General features: G+C 39.4%; 1 protein-coding gene across 3 annotated transcripts in view; it reads left to right on the top strand.

The window, feature by feature from the left end:
• SUPT3H (SPT3 homolog, SAGA and STAGA complex component) overlaps positions 1–24,623 on the top strand; it is a 535,848-nt gene that overhangs the window by 388,735 nt on the left and 122,490 nt on the right. For all 3 annotated transcript variants that reach the window (XM_040643551.1, XM_040643550.1, XM_040643552.1), the window contains exons 7-8: positions 18,485–18,560; positions 23,768–23,880. In XM_040643551.1, the coding sequence (XP_040499485.1) occupies positions 18,485–18,560; positions 23,768–23,880 (189 nt within the window). The remainder of the gene's footprint in view (positions 1–18,484; positions 18,561–23,767; positions 23,881–24,623) is intronic.

The following is a 24,623-nucleotide window of genomic DNA, read 5'->3' as shown; positions in this document are numbered from 1 at the left end:
TTTCATCCTCTGAATCTAGTTTCTTTTTAAAAGCTACAGGGGATATTATACAGTTATCTGAGACTTAAAGGAAAAGGGCTCATGAAAGAGTAAATATAGAAATCCCACTGAAGTTCGCAGAATGACAAAGAGAGAAAGTAAAATATGCTTCAGTCAAGCTTTTTCTCTCAGAAAATATCCTCACTAAATCTGTAAAACATTTCAACAAAAACATGTCTTCAAATGTGTTATTTTAAATACTGCATTACTTAAGCAAATATTTAAATACTATATTAGTTTCTCTGCATACTTGACTTGAATTTAATTCTACCTGTCTGCCAAATATGTTGAAACTCCAAATCCATTTTCATTTGCCAGGTCAAATGTTTATTTTGTTTTCCCACATAATATGCTCTTTAAAGTGTCACAAGCATACCAAATCTGATTTCTTTTTCATAGGGACATGGTAGGGTTTTCTCTCTCTCTCTTTCTCTCTCTCTCTCTCTCTCTCTCTCTTCAGTTAATGGCAAAGGATATGCTTCTCTTAAGGAATATGCAAAGGTATGTTCCTATTCCTGCCGGCCGAAGGTACCCCCTACCTTTGTTGTTGGAAAATAGCCATTAACTTCCTTAAAGGAAGTTTAAAATGTGTCTCCTAAATTTACTTACATTTTTGAAGCCTCACTATTATTTCCTTACAATCAGAATACCAAAGACTTTTCTTGTACTGGAGAATGTCTAGTTTTACTTAGTAAGTGACTCTGTGTAGACTAGTACGATGAAAAAGTATTGGGCTGTGGTGATTTACAAATAACTAACCTTATTCGAGTATGAGTTTCCTCTTTTCTTTGGCACATCTGTGTTATCTAATTCAATCGTTTGAAAATGTGCTTTTAATTTCAAAGAACATTTACATGCCTTTGAACATTACAGTCTCTTAGCTATTCTCCTCTAAAAACTGTTTGCTAATAGCTTTCAGCATATTTCTTATTCTTGAAAGAGCTATTGAGCTTCCATATGAGTTGCATAGTTGTTTGTACCTCTTGCAGGTTCATTAGTGTGTCTTGTTAGGTTTCTTTTTTTTATTTTATTTTTTTATTTTTCATTTTTTTTTAAAGATTTTATTTATTTATTTGATGGAGAGAGAGACAGCCAGCAAGAGAGGGAACACAAGCAAGGGGAGTGGGAGAGGAAGAAGCAGGCTCCCAGCGGAGGAGCCTGATGTGGGTCTCGATCCCAGGACTCTGGGATCATGCCCTGAGCTGAAGGCAGACGCTTAACGACTGAGCCACCCAGGCGCCCCTATTTTTCTTTTTTTTTATGTTTTTTTATAATATTATATTAGTCACCATACAGTACATCCCTGGTTTCTGATGCAAAGTTCAATGATTCATTAGTTGCATATAACACCCAGTGCACCATGCAATATGTGCCCTCCTTACTACCCATCACCAGTTTATCCCATTCCCCCACCCCCCTCCCCTCCGAAGCCCTCAGTTTGTTTCCCAGAGTCCATAGTCTCTCATGCTTCATTCCCCCTTCTGATTACCCCCCCCTTTTTTTATCCCTTTCTTCCCCTACAGATCTTCCTAGTTCTTATGTTCCATAGATGAGAGATATCATATGATAATTGTCTTTCTCTGCTTAACTTATTTCACTTAGCATTATCTCCTCCAGTGCCATCCATGTTACAGCAAATGTTGAGAACTTGTTCTTTCTGATAGCTGAGTAATATTCCATTGTATATATGGACCACAGCTTCTTAATCCAGTCATCTGTTGAAGGGCATCTCAGTTCCTTCCACAATTTAGCTATTGTGGACAATGCTGCTATGAACATTGGGGTGCATTGGCCCTTCTCTTCACTACGTCTGTATCTTTGGGGTAAATACCCAGTAGTGCAATGGCTGGGTCATAGGGTAGCTCAATTTTTAACTTTTTAAGGGACCTCCACACTGTTTTCCAGAGTGGCTGCACCAACCTGCATTCCCACCAACAATGTAGGAGGGATCCCCTTTCTCCACATCCTCTCCAGCAATTGCTGTTTCCTGCCTTGTCAATTTTTGCCATTCTAACTGGCGTAAGGTGGTATCTTAGTGTGGTTTTGATTTGAATTTCCCTGATGGCTAATGATTTTGAACATTTTTTCATGTGTCTGTTGGCCATTTGTATGTCCTCTTTGGAAAAGTGTCTGTTCATTTCTTCTGCCCATTTTATGATTTGTTTGTTTCTCGCGTATTGAGTTTGAGAAGCTCTTTGTAGATCTTGGATACCAGTCTTTTATCTGTAGCATCATTTGCAAATATATTCTCCCATTCCGTGGGCCGCCTCTTAGTTTTTTTGATTGTTTCCTTGGCTGTGCAGAAGCTTTTTATCTTGATGAAGTCCCACATGTTAGGTTTCTTGTATTAGACCTAATTCCCTCCAGAAAGGATCATGTTGAGGGGGAGGTGTTGGAAGCCGCAGTGATAGTGATCTTCCTGTCCTTTAACTTCCTTTAACTTTTCCCAAGGGAAAAAAAAGTACCTGGAATTCTTTTTTCTCTCTCCAAGCATTATGAAAGTGCAGCTTCTTATGAATGCCACAGTATCTCTGCCTATAATGTATCCTGTCCTTTCCTTTTCAGATCTATCTTGAAGGGCATCTCATTTGCTGTTTGTTATCTTCCTCACCAAAATAAAACAGTGCATAAATGTAGGACCTCTTGAAAAGTTTGCAGTATTTGCATTTTTTGCAATTTTAAGTTTTTCATCAAAAAGTGAAAAAGTCTTTTTCCTATATTATCACCTGCCTCTTCATTAAAATTCACCCTGCACGGATTTATACCCAGTGCTGAAGATACTCTGTAACTTTCAAGTTCATTGTTCTTGGGATCACTTCAGCTCTCTCCACTCCAGTCATTTTCAACCATCTTTTCTTTCTTTGATGAAGTTGGAGATTGGTAACTTTTCATTGGCTACATCTAGGATTCCAGTAAAAGGTAAGAAGAGAACAGGTCAAGAATAATGTCCCCAACCTGCCAGCCAGCATTTATGCGCAGTGCATGGACTGAAGATGGCAAGGTGGTTAGCCCCCATTGGGGTGAATTATTTGCCAAGCCCCTTTTCATATCCCTCACCTTCCCTGCGTCGTTGTTGTGCTGACGCTGGCGTATGAAGAGATTAAATGCAACTACATTGATTTCTTCCTAGAGCATGTCAGTCCGTTTGGAATTGGCTTAATGTTATTGGGTATTTGTTTGACTTAGTGCTGTCCTCCCCTTATCTCCTGAGAACACCCCATGAAGTTAAAAAATACATAAAATGCATTTTTAAAAAATGCTGGTGACTGATGTGATGGGAGAGAATCCTTACTCTTTAGCCTCAGGTCTTATGATAGGTAAAAATCAGGTCTGGAAATCAGTATGATAGATCGCATAAGTGTGACGACTCCTACCTCAATCAGATGCCAGCGTGAGAGAGGCAGCTACTTACCACCCAACTGATTTGTAGCTGACCGTATTGCCATCCAGACACAATACCTCATTCCTCTTCTTACCTTGCAGTTAGGTTTGATTGTATGACAGAGATGGCCAGTAAAATGTAAGCATGAATACTCTAACTACCCTGTTAGTTTTCTTAAAACAGAAGTACATTCATTTTTTTTTCTTACCTTCCTACATTTGATTGCATTATGCAGATGTAATAGCTGGAGCTTTAGAAGCCATTCTGAATCATGAAGACAAAGCCACAGCCTACACATTGTTAGATGTCAATTATATCTCAATAAAAGGAATAACTGACTTTTAAAATGGGAAAGAAAAAAAAAAAAACCACAGCTTAGAAAAATGTCAGAGCAGTTGCTGGAGGAGACTGAGGTCCTCATCCCTTCAGCAAGTGGTGATGTCAAGCCTGAACTCCTCATCTCCAGAATTCATTTACAGGAAGAAAAATACACTTCTATCTTGCTTACGTAACTGTAATTCTGAATCAGATTGCGTGCAGCCAAAAATATTTTAACTAGGAAAACCTGGGAATGAGCCCCCCAGGTTGATAAAATTGAGAATAAACTTCAAGAAAGTCATTAGTGTCCTAGGATAGGCCTGGTCTGGTATAAAAATTGTTTTACTTACAAGTCATAAATGGAAGGCATTTGACAGTTCCAATCCATTTGGCAGCAGTTGGACTCTGTTTTGCCTGATGCTAGTAGAAATTCAGGTTCTCTCAGACAGGACCTACTTTGTGCCAGCGAAATGAACTCATAAGTTGTGAAACAAAATTTCTTTGTGCCTCATCCTGAGAGCAGATAATTCTCAGCTGTCCTGTGAACTCATCACTTTTGATGTGTCAAGGAAGTTGTAAAATGGTGGCTTGTCCTGGCCCTCTCCCACAGGCTTCTGTACGGGCCCTCATTGTCCGTTCCAAAGCTCCACTTTGGACTAAGCTAAGGCCTTTTCCATAGGCCATTATTTTTTTTCCCTTCTTGTTAATTCTTTCTCAGATTATTGACCAATTAAGTCTAATTTTTTTATATCCAAGGAATATATTTGTCATGTGGCTATGATGGTCAAAGAACTATCCTACTTACAGGACAAGTGTTAATGTCTTAATGAGTTTCAGCCTAAGTCTTGTAGTATTAAAGAGTTTTGTTTATCCAGACTTCCCAACACCGAAAGATTGAAGAAATCATTCCACATTTATTAGGAGATTTCCTGTCTCTGAAATTCCAGAGGAAAATAGGAAAAAGGATTTGATTGTAGGTGTTGTTGTTGTTGTTTTTGTTGTTCAAAATACCCATCCTGCTACTTAAGAAATTAAAATGCCGTGCTGTAGAAAATAAGTCCCATCTGGGCTGTGTGTTTTTCTACCCTCTAAAGAACACTTTGCAAAGGAGCATCTGCACAGTGCCAGGGCATGCTTCATCTCACTGTGCTTCTGGGCTACGTGATGCGGTACAGTAGGGGTCTCGCTTAAAAGTTGTGTAGAAATCAAATGCTAGTTTATTTCATCATATCGTAAATGTACCAGGAAAGAACCAGCATTAAGGAATTCTAAGAGGATGGCTTTTGTGCGATGAAGAATTTTAATTTGTTATTTTAACAGGATCACATTTTCACCATTCATTTCAGTGTTGCCTATGTGGTGTTTTTTTTTAATTCACCTACGTGCAGGCCATCTGCACCTCTTGCTCCAGTGACCATCAGGGTTATTGGACTGCTCTGACCAGCCAGCTAAACTCTTTTCCCCACTCTCACCTCACCCTGCCCTCCCTATTTCTTACTCCTTCAAAGAGGATGACCTTCCCAGACAGATGAGACCATGCTTATGTCACAATAATGTGCTCCCGCCTCAAAGCTACAGACTGACAACACGTATGTGCGTGCATGGACACGCACGCGCGCACACACACACCGCATTATACGTATCCTCTCAAGTGCTGAGCCAATGTATTCTTTCCCTTGGCATCATTTTCCTAATCAAGGATGGCAGTCATCACGAAAGTTGACTTCATTATAGAATGACAGAATTATGTTTATCTTTTACCAAACTATGGTATGCCTGTCTTCCTTCTGATGTGCTCTTTAGACTGCGTGGTGTTCTCACCAGAGCATTGGCTTTGGGGTCAGACAGAGCTCGGTGTTCAAATCACCGTTCCATCCTTTATCTTGCACAAGGGTATCCTTGTTACCCTAGACAAATTAATGTTTCCGAGTCTCAGATTCTCCCACAGGATGTGCCTCTTAGAACTGTTGGGAAGGATTTGTGGTTAACGAATGTAATGTACCTGGCTCAGTGCCCAGCACCCACAAGTAGTAACCATCTTGGACCACATCTCTATAAAAATGTGCAATATGGCGAAATTTCCAGAGGCAGACATACAAATGGAATTGAGTTTAGATACAGCCTTCCTTTCATAATGACTACAACCAGAATCGGTGAAGGAATTTACAGCATCTATGAAAGATCAAATTATTGGGGCTATCTATCTAACACTGACTGCTCTCCTCCAGCAAAATGACTGTGAAAATGTAGTGTGTTTCTTAAGAAGTCACTATGTAAAGTAATGTTGTGACATTTGTCCACTTATATCTTATTAAATATTCATGTTAGAATGCATTTCTAGATCTTGTCAAAACTTCACATGGTTCAAGTTTTAGGGTTTTCAGTTCTGTAAAAACTAAACCGGTTTCTTACTAGAGCCACTAAAGAACATTTCACGGAGAATATTCTAGATTATTGCACACTTTATAGGTATGTAGAATTGTGACATATAGTGGTAATGTACAGCTGTATCCTTTGGGTAATTTTACTTAGGTGAAACTTACTTGGATAATCCCGTCTATAACCAGAAAGAAAATTCCACATTTAAATAAGGAGTTTTGCTATAGGAGTCAGTGATATAGTGAGAAGAGCACAAGTTTGGCGTAGGAATCTTAAATCTTTCTAGCAATGTGTCCTGCCTTGATGAAAAGCCACAGAAGCTCTCATCCAAGTCCTAAACACATGACTCGGCTTGGCTTCTCAGATCAGAAGGGTTAGGGAGAGATCGGGGTGGCAAGGCTGGCTGAAGAGGACACACAATTCTCTGTACAAAATTTTGCAAATTGTCTGTAAATTAAAATTATTTCAAAATAAGTTTTTTTCAAAAGCCACAGAGAATCCGCGAGCTTTAGTTTCTTTGTCTCTAAAATGGAGACGTCGATAGCCGCCGATCTTCCTACGTCTCACAGTTGTTGAGACGAGCAGCAAGTGAGACAATGTACATGAAACTCAGAAATGCTGCTGTTCGGTGCTGTGATCCCTCCTCACTTGACTTCCCCAGTTTTACCACCTCTGAGCTTCCCTTCTGCCGGCTGCCAGAGTTGCCCTTTGCTTCTTTCAAGTTTTTGTGGTTGCTTTAAGGTGAAACACTGCCTCACATCACCAAGTTACTAAAACAATTCTCCTTTCTCCATCTTTCCTTGTAATCCATTCCACACCCTCTCTGTGGCACGCCTGCTGTAAGCCTTCTTACTGAAGAACTGGGCCTAATGGCCACTGACATTTAATCAAATAACAGTTAGAATACATTTACTTATGAGTAAAGGCTGATTAAAATTTGGGCACTGACATCTGAGGATGGGAATTTCATCATCAAATATCTTAACAGAGACCATTTTGTTAAATAACCATAATTATAGGTTTTACATTTATGATTCCAGGGGATTTTGCTGTTCTGCATTCTTTGAAGCCCAAGAGGCTGTCACAGTGTTCGGGCTGCTGGAAATACCGAATCTAAGTACAACCAGGGCTTCTTCAGGAGATAAATCCCTCCAGTACTTTATCTTTCAAAGATTTTGAAAACACAGTGGTTTTGAAGATGAGATCTGGTTTTGTTTATTTTCTAAATTCAGTAGGTAGACTTTTTAAAGATAAGAATTGAAAGTAGACCTTAATTTTCTGAATGTTGTAGACATTTCTGCTTTTTCCTGTTAAATATTTAGGAATTTTCATGTATTACATTGGAAACAAGAGCAGTTTCGATAGCTATGATTATTACTGTTGTATTCTCATTATAGCCATATTTGGTCAAGTCTGTTGCTGGTTTTTTTCAGTGATTAAAACTTGGCATACTCTGGAAATCATTTTCTTCCTCTGTTTTATGTTAACTCGTGCTTTCAACTACATCAGTCTCTGTGGCCGATTTCTATTGATGAACTTGTTCATTTCTGACTCATGAAAACAACTCAGCCAGTTATGAGAAAAGAAACTTCAGCTGTAAAATGATTAAGAGCATTCTCGGTAGGGAATAAACAATTTAATTTGGTTTGTTTTGTTGCTAATCTTAACTCAGATGGTACTCAGTTGTAAAAGCCTATTTTTTCCTCTATAATGTATTCCCTTGAGAATTTTCCGTAGACTGGTGACTTCATTTCTTCACTGGGGCATAATGTAATAGACTTCATTATTCATCTTCTCATCATTTCATCTTTCTTCTTTATGCATTTTTAAAGCATGTGTGAATCAGATTTACTGTTAAAACATGTTTTTTGATATCCCCATTTATACCAAAGTTGGTCTACAGCAGTATTTTCCTTCAGTTGAACATTCCTAAATGAATAATTTGGCCATCCTACTAAGCTACCCTCTTTGTTAGAATACATAAGGTTTACTCTAGGAATAGCCAATTTTTTAAATGTTGTATAAACTGAGAGATTGAAACTATCAACATAAATTATAAACAGTGAAGACTTCAAACTGATCGTTCTGATCCATCTTTGAGCCGGCTTGTTCCGGTGCGCCTAAGCATTTCTGGTAGCGATAGTGTGGCCTGCGGATAGCGAGGAGGGTTCTGATGGGAGGGGAGGACAGGATCTATCGCACCGACTCGGGAGGGTTAGAAGCAACAGCATGTGTTCCGGTCCTTATTTTAGGAGCATTCTTTCATATGTGCCCCACACAGATAAACCTGTCATTTTTGCAGCAGACCATGACGTCAGAACTAAGGAGGGAGTTCATTGAAATGACACAACGTGATTACATTTTTTAAAAGATCACTCTGACTGATGCACAGGGGTTAGTTGTTCCTTCAGTATCACGGTCATCTTGTGAATCTCATGTCTGAAATGGCCTCAGTTCTGAAACCAGATACAGAAGCATAACGCTTGTTCTTTGAAGGGCAGGCAGCATAGGAGAGCACAGTGGTTTTCAAATTCTGTCCTGCAATTTTTGGTGTTTCACTGAGGAATACCTTTCAGAGGAGGAGGAAAACGGGAGGACTCTAAGTCTGCTTCCCTCAGCTCTATCAAAGGATCTCTGTTGTTAGCTGTTTCATTTATGAGGGTTCATAGTAAAAAACAGAGCACAGACTGGATAAGACAGACTTGGTTGGAGATTGCAGCAACCTTATTTGTTCAGCACCTTAGACAAGTTACCTAACATCTGAGCTATAGCTTCTTCATTTTAAAAATAAGAACCACATGGGCCCATTGAGATTATTAGAAGACTTAAAAGAGAGAATGTAAAGGACCAGCCATGCCACCTGACACGTAGTAATGAGTCAACCAGCGGTCGTCCCCTTCCCCTGAGAGTAGTGGTTCTCAGTTGGGTATGATTTTGCCCTCTTGGGGACATTTGGCAATATCTGGAGACATTTTGGTTCCACAACCCAGGAAGTAGTGGGCGGAAGCTGTCAGCATCTAGTGGGTAAAGGTCAGGAATTCACTAAACATCCTGCAATGCACAGCACAGTCCCCACAACAAAGATGTCAGTAGTGCCAAGGCTGAGAAACCCTGCCTTAGAGGTATTAACTTTTCCACATACAGAATGTAGAATGAATATAAATATAAATATATATAATTCCACCAATGTTTATGAAATACAAATATAAATAATTCTACCAATGTTTATGAAACACCTACTATGTGTCCAGCTCTTTGGGAATTTAGCAGCGAATAAACTAGACATAGTCTCTGCCATCATTCAATGCTTTACAGTCTCATTGGGAAGAAATGGACAATAAACAAATACGTTATTGTGGCAGATGATATCAAGAGCTGTGAGGGAAAGGAGGCAGAGTAATAGAGAATGACCGGCAAGAAGGTGCTGTTTTATATAAAGTTGGTCATACACATTCTCTCATAAGGTGACCTTTGAACAGAGACCTGAAGGAAGTGAGTGAGCAAGCCAGACAGTGATGTGGCGGGAAGATTGTCGGGACAGGGCTCTAGCAAATGCAAAGGCTCTGGGATGGGAATGTGTTTGGCATTTTCGAGAAACCTCAGGATAGGCCAGTGTGGCTGGAGTGTGGAGTAAGTGAGGAGGAGAGTACTAGGAAAGGAGACCAGAGAGGTAACAGGGACCAAGACAGTGTAGGGATTTATAGGCCATTCTGAGAATTTTGACTTTTATCCTGTGCGTGATGAGACACCATTGGAAGTTTTGATCATAAATGGCATGACCCGGTTTTCATCTTTTAAAGGATCATGCTGGCTGTTGGGTGGCGAATGGACCGGCAGGGGTGGGGGAAGAAGAGTGGAAGCAGGAAGACCCATTCGGAGATTACTGCCATAATCCAGGAGAAAGATGATCGTGATTGCTTGAACCAGAGTAGTAGCAGCAAAGGGGGAAGGTGATGAAAAGTGGTTTCTTCCAGACATATTTTAAAGGTGGGGTTGATGGAACTTAGAGGGAATTAATTGATGAAGTAACATGAGATAAAAATCTTATTTTTACATGCAAACATAAAATCTTTATAGAAAAAACTTAAATGTGTCACATAGCAGCAACAAAGGGAGATTCCAAGCAGGCACTCCCTTGTTCTGAGAGAGTTCCATCTGCCCTTGAAGAGGACAATGAGAGCCATGTTGCACTGACAAGCTTCATCCTCCATTGGATTTTATTTTAAAGGTGCCAGAGTTTCCCACTGTGTAAGTAAGCCAGCCTCCATTGGATACGTGTGTTAGAATGCTTGAGAATTTGATCTTGCTAAATGAAAATGGAAAGGTCTACAGCACTAACTCAAGGTTAAAGAGAAAATGTGGACTACGTTTTGTGCAATAGTGGCTTTATATGCATATTTTCCAGGCAGTTCTATAAAATTTTATCCCAAATAACTAAAATATTTAACTGTATCCTATATTTGCTAGACTTTAAAGCCATGTCGACTCGTCTGGATATTACATAAACCAATGAGAATGTTTAGGAATGTTATTCGGAATACCTAAAGAGCTTACATGTATTAATTTAGTACGTTCACTTTTGGGTATGCAGCCAAATAAAAGCCACAAAAAAGGGTTACAGCATCCTCAATCAGGAAAATAAGAAAGAGGTCAGTCTTCTTCTATTACTTTAAAGAACTAGTTTGGGCAGAAGCTCACATCGCTTTTTATATTATTTGCCAACTTAGTTATTACAGAGCATGTTTCCAGTTTCAGGGAAACATTAGTAAGAATTAGCACGAGCACTGCATGAGGATTTACAACGAAACATGGAATTGTGTGGTTGTGTGGTACTGGATTACAAGGAAAAATTATGCTTTTCTTAGCACACGTTTTAGCCCAGGATGGGAAATCATTTATTGTGTATAATTTTCCCCACTCCTAGCTTACTAAATTCATATTTAAAAATTTTTAATAGACATTGAACCAATTTTAAATGTACTATTTAAGTAACAGCTATATTTTCCTTATGTAACCAATTCATGCTCATTCTTGATAGTTTAGAACATAATAGAAAAGAAAAAACTCCTGTAGTCACATTAATTAATATATCTAGACCCCATAGAGTATAGACCCCCCCAAAATTCCATATTTTGAAACAACTCTTTTATGAACTACTATCACAAATATCCTTTTGTGTATTTCTCAATCACTGATGCTTTGTACCTGCTGGGAATTACTCACTTATTTTTAGCACAAAATTCCCTTTAAATCCCTTGAATCTAAATCCCTAGAGTCTGTAACTACTTCTTTAGGTAACTTCCTATGATTACTGTAATATATTCTTAATACCTTGGGCACACAAAACTGATGTATTATGAAAATCATAGCACCAATGGAAAGCTTTGTTTTTTACGCTGTGAAATAGAAAATATACTATATTTTTATTCAGTCGTATGATTCAGAGGCAGGATTGCGTTGGCTCTCGAAATAACGCAGTAACATTCTCTTTTCTCCCTCTCTTGCTCGCGCTTTCTTGCTCTATGAGAGCATGCATCCAAACCTGTGCTGTTTCTCTGTGATTTTCTGCCTCTGGAAAAACAGCTCTGATTATTATTTTGTGTGTGGGCATTTATTTAATGACCTCCTGTAGGTCAAGCAAAGTTAACTCAAGAGGAATTTCTTTACTTTTAAGTTCTTTTTTTTTTTTCGGAAGATATTTATTTATTTGAGAGCGAGAGCTTGGGGGAGGGGCAGGGGAGGAGCAGACTCCCCGCTGAGTGGGGAGCCGGACACGGGGCTCGCCTTGATCCCAGGACCCCAAGATCACGACCTGAGCCGATGTCGGCCACTTAACCCACTGGGCCACCAAGGTGCCCCTAAGTTCTCTTTATTTTTAAAATTTTTTTTCTTATTGTGATTCACCTAAGAACAGGTAAAAACATCACTGAAATGTGTAACCGAAAAACTAAAAGCTCCCTATGATGCTAACCCCAGAGATAAATACTATTAAAATATACTGTACATGCTTCTAGACGTTTGCACGCACTCGTGTGTGTGTGTTTTAATCATGAGATTAAGATACAAATATTCCATTTCTCGACTTGCCTTTTTCAGTTAATAATAAATACATTCTCGCAGCTACAGCCTTCGAGGGGTAACAAACGTAGAACACATAGAAAAGTGCAGGGGTATAATCTATCTAGAAGAACGAATGTTCCAGAAGAGGAATCAGGGTACCTGGGAGCTTCAGAGAAAACTTCCTAGAGGAGGTGATCACTATGCTGATGGGGAGGGAGTTCAGTACTATGTGGAAGAGGGGGAGACAGCCTGCACAGTCAAGGGAGAGGGACAAGGAACAGCAACATGGCATATGTGACAAAGGGTGGCCTGAGTAAAGCAGGTTAGGTTTTGGTGAGAACAATGCTTGCCTATAGAGAATGAGCCAGATTACGGCTGCATTTGGAAGCCAAGCGTTTGAGCTTGAATTTGATGCAGTGATCAGCTGAGAGCCATTTGTTTAAGTTTATGAGGCAGAGGAATGAAAGTGGGACGGGAGTGGAGGAGGCCCTGCTATGGTAAGGTCTTGCTGTGTGCCACGGCCTTTTCTCTCTGTTTTTATTTAAAGTTGTCATACCCCAATGGGATGGGAGACCTAAAATATTTAGTAGGAACCAGCCAGGAACCAGTTGCAGGACTCCAGGCCCAAATTGATGAGCCTTGCAGTTGGGTGTAAAGGCAAGGAAAATGTACCAGATGGTCTGAGGGAGACTCACTTGACTCTTGGGTAGGAGAATCCAGTCACTTACAAACCAATCCCCAAGCAGAATGAGCACTCATCTGGGTACCGGGTTGACTCTGCAACAAGCCAGGTAAACCCTGTAACCTTCCTGAACCTCAGCTCCTTTATCTGCAGTGACTTGGGGATACGGTGTCTAAGTTTTTTGAGCATTCTGTGGTGTTTACAGATCTATTAGTATTATTCTGCAGGTGAACCACAACATACATGAACATGTATAAACATTACCTGATTTGCATGTTTTCACATTGTTGGCCACCGCTGCCAACCTCTCCGTTTGAGGTTTTCAAGTTCAGCAGCCAACTCCTGTTTAACATGAGGTAATTGGTAGATTACTGTTGGCATTTTGCCTTTTCTATGCAGAAAGGACTTTGCATTTCAATCCTAAGATTTCTAAGAGTAATCAAAGTAAGATTTTTTTAAAAATCCAGGGTGGAAGTGAGACAGATGAACTCTCATCTTGGTTTAAAAGTTCTGTTCTATGATTCTGTATTGCTGGAGAAAGATAAATGTCCTGTGTCTTGAGAAGCCGCCAGGAGATATGCCAGCACATAGTTTCTCTAACCTTTACGTGTGCTTCAGTGAAAGCATGTGGAGAATTTAAATAAAACTGTATGCTGCATAAGAAATCCAGCCTCATACCTCACGCTGGTATAGACAGGGGCAAATGGTGATTGCCACTACTGAAAGTATTTTTCCAAGACACAAGCAGTTTCATGTTAATTGAAATGAAAACTTTGCACTGAACGTTTAAATGAACAAATCTATACAAGAGTCTCTTGTGTTCAAGGTATTGAACAAACAAATGATACTAGGTACTGCATCTGTTGGGACATTTCCTTCCCTGTTTTCATTTAGGTAGGACCCCAAAAATGAATTCATCTGGCATGGAATTCTGCCTTCTGAGTCTGTCTTACAATAACCAGAAAAAGCTGTAACTTCTTGGTAGTGAGATGGATGGCTATTAGCATAACTATTCTCTCTTACCTTTTGAAAAAGCCATTTCAATGAAATTTTGAAATACTGTTGGGTGCTTGGGAAATCTTAGGAATAATTCTTCCAAAAGTGATTTTTCCGTGTATGCCCCTATATGGTAATACTTTGCTATATCGTAAGGTTTAATTTTTTTTAAAAGCCTCTGAGTATGGACCATATTTTTAAGAGTTTTCAAGAGCAGTGTTAATACCTAAAGAAACCAAAGAGTGGGTAGAATTGACAGATTAAGCAGAAAACAAATTGGACTTGCAGATACAAGAGCATGACTAATCCAGAGATGACCTTTTGTTCATGTGGCAGTCTGAGATCAGGAGAACATTGTGTAATTTGAGAATATCCAGTATGAATAAAAGCTATGATTAACCTGCTATGATTATTCAGTGATGTACCTCAGAGTAGGTCATTTAGGACCCAAGTTTTACTTATTAGCTTGGTCTCTTTATTAACTGTATGTTTAAAATAAAAAATTTTTTTTTTACTTCTCTAAAATCTCAGTGTCCTCAACTGTAAAATGCAACTGTGAAAAATGTTTATTTTAAGGGTTATTGTGCTGCTCTGAAAAGAATAGGCATTGTCACTCTGACTGTACTGTTCTGCCAGGCTTATGATTTTTCCCCCTTGTGTCTTTTCCAGAGATTTCCTACAGTACCAGGAATAGAAAAGGACTGTCAGTGCATACTTCAGTGTGGATTGGAATGAGTGATCTAAATCGAGGTGGGAGGGAAAGTAGAATTAGGACAATACAGAAAATAGGAACCAAGCTTATTTAATAGTTGGCCAGTGTCTTGATTTTTTTATGGGACTTTGTCTTTAAAAAGCTGCCTACTGTCTCTGGAATTTGGACAACCTGATTACATATACTACAGTTCCTGATTTTAGATCAGACAACAAGGATTCATTCGCATTTCTTTTGCCTCCATCCATCTATCCATCTGCCCATTCAGCTAGCCAGCAACATTTACCAGGGCCCAGGTAAATCCAAGCTAAGCATCGGCCAACGCTGAGATTAGAGAAGGAAAACATAGTTACTATCTGTAAAGAACACATAGCCTATGACGGTAGATTTTTCCTGCCTCTCCCAACGTTAAGGTGTAGTGTACAGACTGAAGGTAATATAATCAGATGCTGAGTGATTTGGGGCCTTTCACAAGGCCACGTTTGTCCCTTTCCTTTGGTTGTGTGAAATAATTCATGGGGAAGAGAGAGAAGTAAGCAGAGATCTGCCTCATCCTCAGCATCCCTGACTGCCAGTCAGTGTCTCTGATTTCGTTTTGAGCGCGCCTGGCCGCGCCGTGAGTAGCACGCATGCGCTGTGTCACGTGCTGTTCCAAGGACATTGGGATTAGTACAGCTGCTTCCCAACCTCTTCCATGTCATGGCACACATAGAAAATGATACTTTGGTGCCACACCGAGGTAATGGACAAGGCAACTTACAGCGAGATACCAGCCTGGGGATTCGGCCGCCCCAGCCTTGTGCGGCCTGGAAAAGGGCGGGGGCGGGGGTGGGGGGAGATGGTATAGTTTGCACACCTGTGATGTGTTTGCAGCACACCTTTGCACAGTCCGGTACATTACAGTGGGAACACTCAGCACTTAATTATCCCCAGGTTGTGCCGTCTTTGCTGACCCAGGGCCCTACTTAATTGTATTTGGTCATGAACACTTAGGTCACATTAATTATGGTGGCCACGTGACACAGTTTAGTAAGGGAAGGTATAGACTTTAGAGGATCCCAAAGAAAAATATTGGAGTAAAAACATTATTGTAGGTTGAAGACAGCTTCTTAAAATGAAAATGGGCTGGCTTGGGAATTGAGAGTCCTGGCCTTCAGCACTAATTTGAATAGCTTTGGCGAATCACTTCTCTCTGAACCTCAGTTCCCTTATTTTTAAAATGAGGGGGTTTGAACAAGATGAACTTTAAGTCGCCCTCTAGCTAGGTTTTTATTTATTTTATTTATTTTTATTTATTTTTTAGAGAGAGCATGCACACACACACACACAGGGGGAGGGGCAGAGGGAGAGAGAGAGAATCTTTAGCAGGCTCCACACTCAGCACAGAGCCCAACGCGGGGCTCGATCTCACAACCCTGAGAACCAGACGCTCAACCGAGGCCACCCGGGCACCCCGACATGCCGTGGTCTTGTAGATGCCTGTGCATCTTTGCTGTTCAGTCAGCTGCCCTTCCCTGAGCGTTTGCTGTATGCGGACACTTGGTCAGTGGCTTCCTGCACGTGCCCTAGGGCTGGCTTCATGGGGCTCCACTGCTTCGATGCTAGAGGAATTGAAACCCGACTACGATGCTTGATGAAGAAAAGATGATAGACACTGAATCCGGTGTCTGAAAATAATGAAGCTAGCTATAATAATTGAAAGTCCTTCAGTGTCTTTTAAATGTGGTTCAGGATTTCCCACCTAGCTAAACACCTTACTTGATTATAACTGGAACCCCGCCAGCCTGAACCTCCTAGAATAAGATTCTCTAACTTTCATTTCCAGAAATACTTACTCAGATACATCAACCACGTAAGCATGTGTGCAGAGACCAAATCTCAATTGTCCAACTTGGTGGAAGAAAAGTTAGTGTTCAGATCCCATTAGGAATTTTCTTTTTCCATATTTATCTACGTCCTTTCTGTTTCTCATGTGTTGTGTGGGATGAGGCTGCCTAGCTGGAGAGCAGCAGAGAAGACGTACAGAAATGCATAGATGATCAAGGACTAGCCACATCATGGTGATCGTGGTCATTTGCCGTGACTAAAATGGTAGCATTTGTTCATTCCACGGAGGTTTCATTGTTCATTTACTATGTGTCAGAAATGCTCTAGGAGCTAGAAATTAAAATCTGAGAGATTCCTGATATAGTCCAAGATAGACATTAATGATACATCATTAGCATCAGAACTTTTTTTTAATAAACATATCAGTAACTGATTTGTTATGTTCAAAATTCTCCCTTACTTCCCACTGCCCACTAGCATACGCTTATTGAATCGTGTATCGGGTACACTAAAAAGAAGGACAAAACTAAATAATGCATCCACGTACCAAAAAATACTTCTAAGTAGGGGCATCTGAGTGGTGCAGTCAGTTAAGCATCTGACTCTTGGTTTCGGCTCAGGTCATGATCTCAGGGTTGTGAGATCGAGCCCCGCGTCAGGCTCCATGCTCAGTGCGGACTCTGCTTAGGAGTCTCTCTCCCTCTCCCTCTGCCCCTCCCCCCTAAAACAAATAAATAAATCTTTTAGAAAAATACTTCTAAGTATATAAAAATATACCCAGTAATATACCCTTAAGGAAACATAATGTTTCAGATACATGCACAAGAGGATCCTTATATGTGTGTGTGTGTGTGTGTGTCTTACATAATGTACGTATGTTCAAAAAGGATACTTGAACCTAATGGGTAAATAAAGAAGTCTGGGTTTATGTCAGCACATATGCATGTGTGTATGTGTGGGGTCAGGGGGAGATTAGGAAGGAAAGAAGGGAGGAACAGAGTAGAAAAGAAGCAAGGAAAAAAATAGTCAACGGTCTTAGAAGGAACCACAGGAGTTAGTAAATTTTACCTTAACTCCCACCACCCTATCTGTGTTTCCCGTGTTGAACAGCAGCTAGTGTACCGTTATTCATTCCATCAACAGATATATCATCGGAATTAAGTTGACCACTACCCAAATCAAACAAAATGAAGAACGAATAATTTCAGTGTAAAAAAATATAAAAATATCCAGACGTTAGTGGTACTTATGTACTCCAACTGTGATAAAGAAAACTTACTGAAAGTCCTTCAAAACAGAAAAAAAATTAAAATCTTAGGGAATTTTTTTCCTTTACTGGCCAGAATGTCATTCCAAGAAGTACCAGCCTGTCTCATTTCAAAATGCTTCCCTTGCCAAGGAAGCGGAAGCGGTCCTATTCTTTCCCACCGAACTATGGGTGAATTATAATTATCCTACCTCTTGTGGGACAATGAAGCAGCAGACATCTGCTGTACTGAATCAAAAACCCACAAATGAAACTCTACCAAACTGTGAATCATACCTGGACCCAGATGAAAGGTTTTGTGTTGTGTTTACCTTTTTCTTTATTTTCTTTCCAATTTAAAATATGGATTTGTTAGCTCTGGCTCCATGTTCTGAGGGGAAATATATGGACTCCATTCATTGACTCCGATTTTAACATTGAAAATCCCCAGCTTTAAGGCAGTACGTAGGCAATAGTGATTAACAGTTTTTTCTATTTGATTTGTTATTATCCCCTTCACAGTTTTTCTTTAAAAGGGATGGTACAATTAAGAAAATGTAGTACACAATCTAAGAGAGAAGATCCTTTAGCTTTTTTCACTATAATGACGATAACAGAGGAAAAGAAAATGGCATTTTAAACTTCACTTCCAAAAGACACAAGTTGCAAAACTACTGTTAACTTATCTTAATTTCAAGTTTCATGATATTTATGGTAGTACGAAACTGTTTACTTAAAGTCAGGAAAGGAAAATGGAATTTCAATTCTACAGTTTAGCCAAGAAGACATAGATAATGGTCTGCTTGCTCTGAAACATGGTTTGTGTGTCTTTTTATCTGTCAGAGAGCAGAAAGACAAACTCGAATTATGGATTCAGCCCAATATGCAGAATTCTGTGAAAGTCGACAATTAAGTTTCTGTAAGTAAATGTTTAATTTTGCTTCATTATATGTTTAAGAGATCACGTGTTACAGATACATGAAAGTATGACACAATCTCCATTCCTTAGAAATGGGTGAATTTAACATATATGTAGTTACAACTGTTAGAAACAGCCCCAGCATTGTTGGGAACTCTATAAAAGATTTTACCCCACTCTACTGTTTTGTAATTAGTAGTCTAAAGAGGTTTTAAAGGGTGCCAGTAAGACACAGCCATATTAATTATTCACATTACTTTTAGTCTGAAAAATTCCATTTTCTTTAACATTCTCATTTTATTTTCCAGGTTCTTCATCCTCTTGACACTAGTATTGCTGATTGTACTTGACCCATAATGGACTCTAGTAGCACAGTCATTTAAAAGCCCCTAATATTAATAAATACCCAGCTTTCCATTTATTTATGCATACTCATTACCACAAGCAAGCATATCAATAGTGTCTTCCATTTTTGTCTGTAACCTCCTACTGTGACAAACATTCAGTGTTAGCCAAATTCATCAGTCTGTGCTCTTGTAACACTAATAACCTAGTGATAAAATTAGTACTGTCCCATCATGGCACACAGGCTTACCAAAAGTCCATAAAGGCTCATGATAAATAGTGGGCTCAATTGTGTAGCAAACATCCTTACCGCAACAGTTCAATGGTGACTAAGCCTCTCAGGGGAAAGGTCAAAGAGTAAGTGTGATGAAAAGTCCAGTTAAAAATCTGACAGAGCAGCACATGACCCCGGTCTGAGGGATTATAGACACAATGGTGTCTTTAAACAGAAAAACCGTTCTGTGGTCATAATAACAATGTATTTGATTTGAAAAAAGAAAATGAGAGCTTCATTTATAGAGTATAAAGTGCAAATAAATGACACATTTCAAATAGTGCCCCATGTAAATGTCAGTAAAATATAGGAAAACATGTTTTGGAAGCTTTTTTTCCTAACTAAATATACTTTGCAGTCTGACTAACAATTGGGCATCATACATCTGTGAAGCATTAAGTAAATGACACTTCAGATCATGGCAATTTCAGCAAATGAGAGGTTTTTGTATTGTAATTTTTAGGTTTAAAAATGGCATTCAAGTCTTTTATAAGTATAAATCTCCAGTTTATAAAGTAACATTTAGTACTATTGAACTATTTTTTAAAATCATATTTTAAATTTAATTCACTTAAAGGAACAGAAGTGCTGTTTTCACACTAAAGCGTAGAGCCACCGAAGGGTCCTAATACATCTTGTGTTTGAAAAAATCACATTTTTAACAACTCAGTTTTTTGTTTATAACTTGGTAATAAACTGTAATAAATTAAAAATTAATACTTTCCTTTTCTATATAAAATAAGTATAGTTTAAACAGTATGTTATGCTTGCTTTTTTTAAAGAAGTGGGAGTGGGCATTTAAAAATATTTCTTTGTATGATGCCCATAGGTGCTTCATTATGAAACCCTAGTGGAAGAATGTTTCATATGCCAAAATGCTGTGGTTAGGAATGCTTAATCCAAGTGGGTCAGCAAATTCAGAACTAATACCCACAACTGGTCAGAATGTTAGGCACTTTTCATTTCTCCCCTTCTGATAAATTACCAGGATATAGGAATTGCGATCCAGCTGTATGTATCTTCTTAACTATTTGATCATAGCATCCACTGATTGGGACTACCAGTGCATTTAAAAATTTACAAATCTATGACTTTATAAACTGAAGGTAAGTTGTAGAATTGGGATACTGATCAAATTCACCAGTCTTTTGTTTTTATATTTATGTAAGATAGTCATTTCCCTTAGCGTCTTTTAAAATCTGATATTCGTATTAATTCACAAAGATTAAATTTAGTTAAAAATTGGTAAATCTTTTTCCAAGCCTTTCCTTTCAGCCTTTTGTTTCATATGTGGATTTTGTATCAAATATATAGATTTTCTTTTTAGTCAATCTGAGAGTGTTTTTGTATTTTAGTTGATGGTTTTAATTTATGTGTGTTTAATTACTTCTACATTGGGTTTATATATGCTGTCTTTGTGTTTTAAATTTACTGTGCCTTTTTTATTAGCTTTTCCTCCTTTTCATTGTTCTGTTGGATTAATTGGATTCTCTTCATTCCATTTTTCCTCAGCCAGTTTGTATAGCACATATTCTAGTTCTGTTATCTTAGTTGCTGTCCTTAATCCTGTTAATATGCACCCTTGACTTAAATTTTTTAAAGTTGGTAATTAGTAAACAGGCCTTGTCATCCTAATTTTGTTTTTCCCAAAGCTCTGTAAGTGCTTAAAGCACTCATTTTTGTCTTAAAAATGCTTTCTTTTGCCCTCATACTTAAATGGTAGTTTAGTTGGGTAGGAAATTGTGGGCTAGTAGTTATTTGTTAAAACAGGATACCATTGTTTTTTAGCCTCTGTTGTTGGTAGGAACTTTCTGTCCACTTGTCCTATATTTTCCCTGTGGGAGAAACTAAGAGAATGAAGATGTGACCCCCGAGCCCTCTGGTGTATGGGGAAATGAACAGGCTGGCAGTCAATGACTGGTCAATAAACATGTACAGAAGGAAAGAAAGAAGGCACCTGTACTATAAAAGACTCCAGGGAAAACCATGCCCTCTGGGAAAGACTATTTGCAATTAATCCAAATAGCAGTAATTTTGAAGAGATTGAAGTTGCGGAAGAAGTTCTTCAGGGTGGAATGAGCATTACAGAGGGCCCTAAGGGAAGGATCAGGAATGGAAAGACTGGTAAGAGGGATGAGGTAGAAATAGTGAGTGTGCAGGGATGTGAGAATGGGATACTGAGAGAAGCTTAGATTTTAGTAGCGGTCAATGATGAGAAAGAAAAAAACGTGAATGAGAATTAACTAATCTTAAATTTCCCATAGGAAGTGATTATGTAAAGTTGTTTTAATTCCAGCACAAGCTGAGAAACCAGATAGTGTCAGAAGGCTGATAATCTTAGGAACTTCTGACCTTTGTTAAGGATTCTTTTTTAGGGGCGCCTGGGTAGCGCAGTCGTTAAGCGTCTGCCTTCGGCTCAGGGCGTGATCCCAGCGTTCTGGGATCGAGTCCCACATCGGGCTCCTCCGCTGGGAGCCTGCTTCTTCCTCTCCCACTCCCCTGCTGTGCTCCCTCTCTCGCTGGCTGTCTCTCTGTCACATAAATAAATAAAATCTTTAAAAAAAAAAAAAGGATTCTTTTTTAATTTTTGATTGATTTCGATGATTACACTTTCTCCTGATATATCGAGAAGAGCAGTAAAGGTAAAGGAACCCATTCATTCTGGTGCCCCCCACCCCACATCTAATGGAAGCAAACTGTCATGACTCGGAGTATCTGTGCGTCTTTTCCAGACCCAGCAATACCATGGGAAGTTCTGTCTCTGAAGCAGGCCTTCTGCGGGTGGCAGGGAATTATCTCAGGGAATGGTCACCCGTTGCTGGAATAGCAGTAACTCAGAGTGGTTTTATGGGACCCTCTGTGTACCTTATCTGCTACAGAACAGTTGAGACCCTACCCTTTTATTAAAGAAGTGTCTTTCATTCGTCCATTCATTCATTTTTTTTTTCTGGAAATATATATTATGAGACCGCTGATGCCAGGCTGTATTCTAGGTGCTGGGGATACAGTGGGGATACATGGTCCTCCTCCCTACCTTCTCAGTGCTTAACATCTAGTGAGGAAGCTACCAATTCTGTTGCTTCAGTGGACAGATCCTATGGAATACTAAGAACTATCCCTTCCCTCTCTTTCAAAATAATTCGTTTCGAGCATAGTCACAAAATACTTCGTTTCTCCATTCTTAACAACCTGTCAAAGGGAGAAGTGAGTAAGGTACATTTTATTGATCTTGCCAAATTGCCGCCTGTTAACTTTGACTTCAGAAGTATTCCACAGATGTTAAACAAGTGTTTGTGAGCTAATGCAGCTGACTAGTTAGATGGAATGTTGCATGTCAGAGAGTATGTGGAAGATTGGTTACTTTAGGGAGATAGCTTTAAGGGGATTATCATAATTCTGCCACAGTTGACAGCTTTGGACATGCACTTCCATAGCAAGACTTCAAGTCTTCTGTGATTTATTGGGGAAAAAAAGTCTTCTGTACATGGAATCCATGAAGACCACATCTATAAGGATCGAGACATCACACTTTGAGTGACTGTTAAGTGTTTTAATAGACCTGTGGGACCAGATTAACCAGAAGAATAATCAGTGGATTTTTTTTTAAGATTATTATGTTATAGATATGATAAAATCTTAACCATCAATCTCTTTCCTGTAGATTACTAGTTAGATTAGTAACATCTAATAAAGGCCCTACATCAGGTTAGAAATCTGCTTAGCACTGTGGCATTTTGGAGATATTTACCAGAAGGTTCCACGTGCACTTGGTACGTATGCAGAGAGACATGATGCATGGTGTTTCTAATGTGGTTCAAGAAATTATAAGCAGACATGAAAGGATAGCTGGTGATACAAGAGTTCAGTAAATGAGTAGTGTGGGGAAGTTCACGGTATAGGCAGGATTCATGTGAATGAGGAAGAGAGGTGGGATGGCATTCCATGGAGGGAAAGGAGAAGGGGTGAACAAAGAGAGGGCTAGACGCAAGGCCAGGTGGCATTTCAGTTGGCAATAATAGAAAGGTTGAAATCAGTCTGGAGGTTTTTGAGAGCCAGGCTTAGGAATTTGGACATCTTTGTAGGCAGGAAAACGTAACTGCAGGCCTAAGTTTTTTCTATCGTATTCTAAATATGGGACTTTGAACCTATTCTGGTAATAGACACATTTGGAAATGTATTGCAAATACAGTTTCTGTACGTTCTTTCTCCATCAAAGGTTCTTTCTTGCAGGAATTTCTTTCCACAAGAATAAGTTGATTACATCAAGAAACCCCTCTGACTATTGTTAAAACATGAGCTATGGCCAGTGGTAACTTATTCTGACACTGTGAGAAGTGCTGAATATTAAGTCATTTAGTATACCGCATTAGATAACACAGATACAAAATCAAAGACCCAATGCATAAGAAATTTCTTGGGGCTTAAATATCTCGACACTAATAATAAACTTCAAAAACATGGCGTTTTATTATGCATTATTTTTCAAATGCAATTTTCAAGAGACGTATTTTTCTTTTTGTAATAGTAATATGCAGTATTAAAAAACTTCAAAAACTTAATTTTCCATATTTGTTTTTTTGATGGCTAGCCAAAAAAGCCTCCAAATTTCGAGACTGGTTGGACTGCAGCAGTATGGAGATAAAACCCAATGTTGTGGCAATGGAAATTTTAGCATATTTAGCATATGAAACCGTGGCACAGGTAAGAATGCTAATGTCTGTCATAGCAGACCATACATGACTGCTTTCTTCTTTTTTTTTTTAAGATTTTATTTATTTATTTATTTGTCAGAGAAAGGGGGGAGAGAGAGAAACAGGGCACAAGCAGGGGGAGCAGCAGGCAGAGGGAGAAGCAGGCTCCTGGCTGAGCAAGGAGCCTGATGTGGGGCTCCATCCCAGGACCCTGGGATCATGACTTGAGCTGAAGGCAGATGTTTAACCGCCTGAGCCACCCAGGCATCCCCCTTTCTTCTTATCCCTGTCCGTGATCAAAGTTCCTCCACCTGCTACTGTACCAGGAATGAGAATGGCCATGAGTTTTGTTTTGTTTTTTTTTTAAGATTTTATTTATTTATTTTGACAGAGAGAGACAGCCAGCGAGAGAGGGAACACAAGCAGGGGGAGTGGGAGAGGAAGAAGCAGGCTCCCAGCGGAGGAGCCCGATGTGGGACTCGATCCTGGAACGCCAGGATCACGCCCTGAGCCGAAGGCAGCCGCCTAACGACTGCGCTACCCAGGCGCCCCGGCCATGAGTTTTATCCTAGGACAATCTTATCATTTTCTGGGGTTTAGTTCAGTTATGTTTCTTTGTATCCTCAGCCCTGGCGGATGTTAGGTTAAAAATGACTGTTGCTTACAACTCGATCCTAACCAGAAATGGAGTCCCTGCATACTTTTTCTCAACATTGAATTCTCAGTACACATCTGCCTTGTTTAGAGATTATT

Source organism: Ursus maritimus, unplaced genomic scaffold (assembly GCF_017311325.1).
Source record: "Ursus maritimus isolate PB19 unplaced genomic scaffold, ASM1731132v1 scaffold_29, whole genome shotgun sequence".
Classification (NCBI taxonomy): Eukaryota; Metazoa; Chordata; class Mammalia; order Carnivora; family Ursidae; genus Ursus; species Ursus maritimus.
Note: the sequence above shows the minus strand (reverse complement) of the source record. Positions and strands in the feature narration are given on the sequence as shown.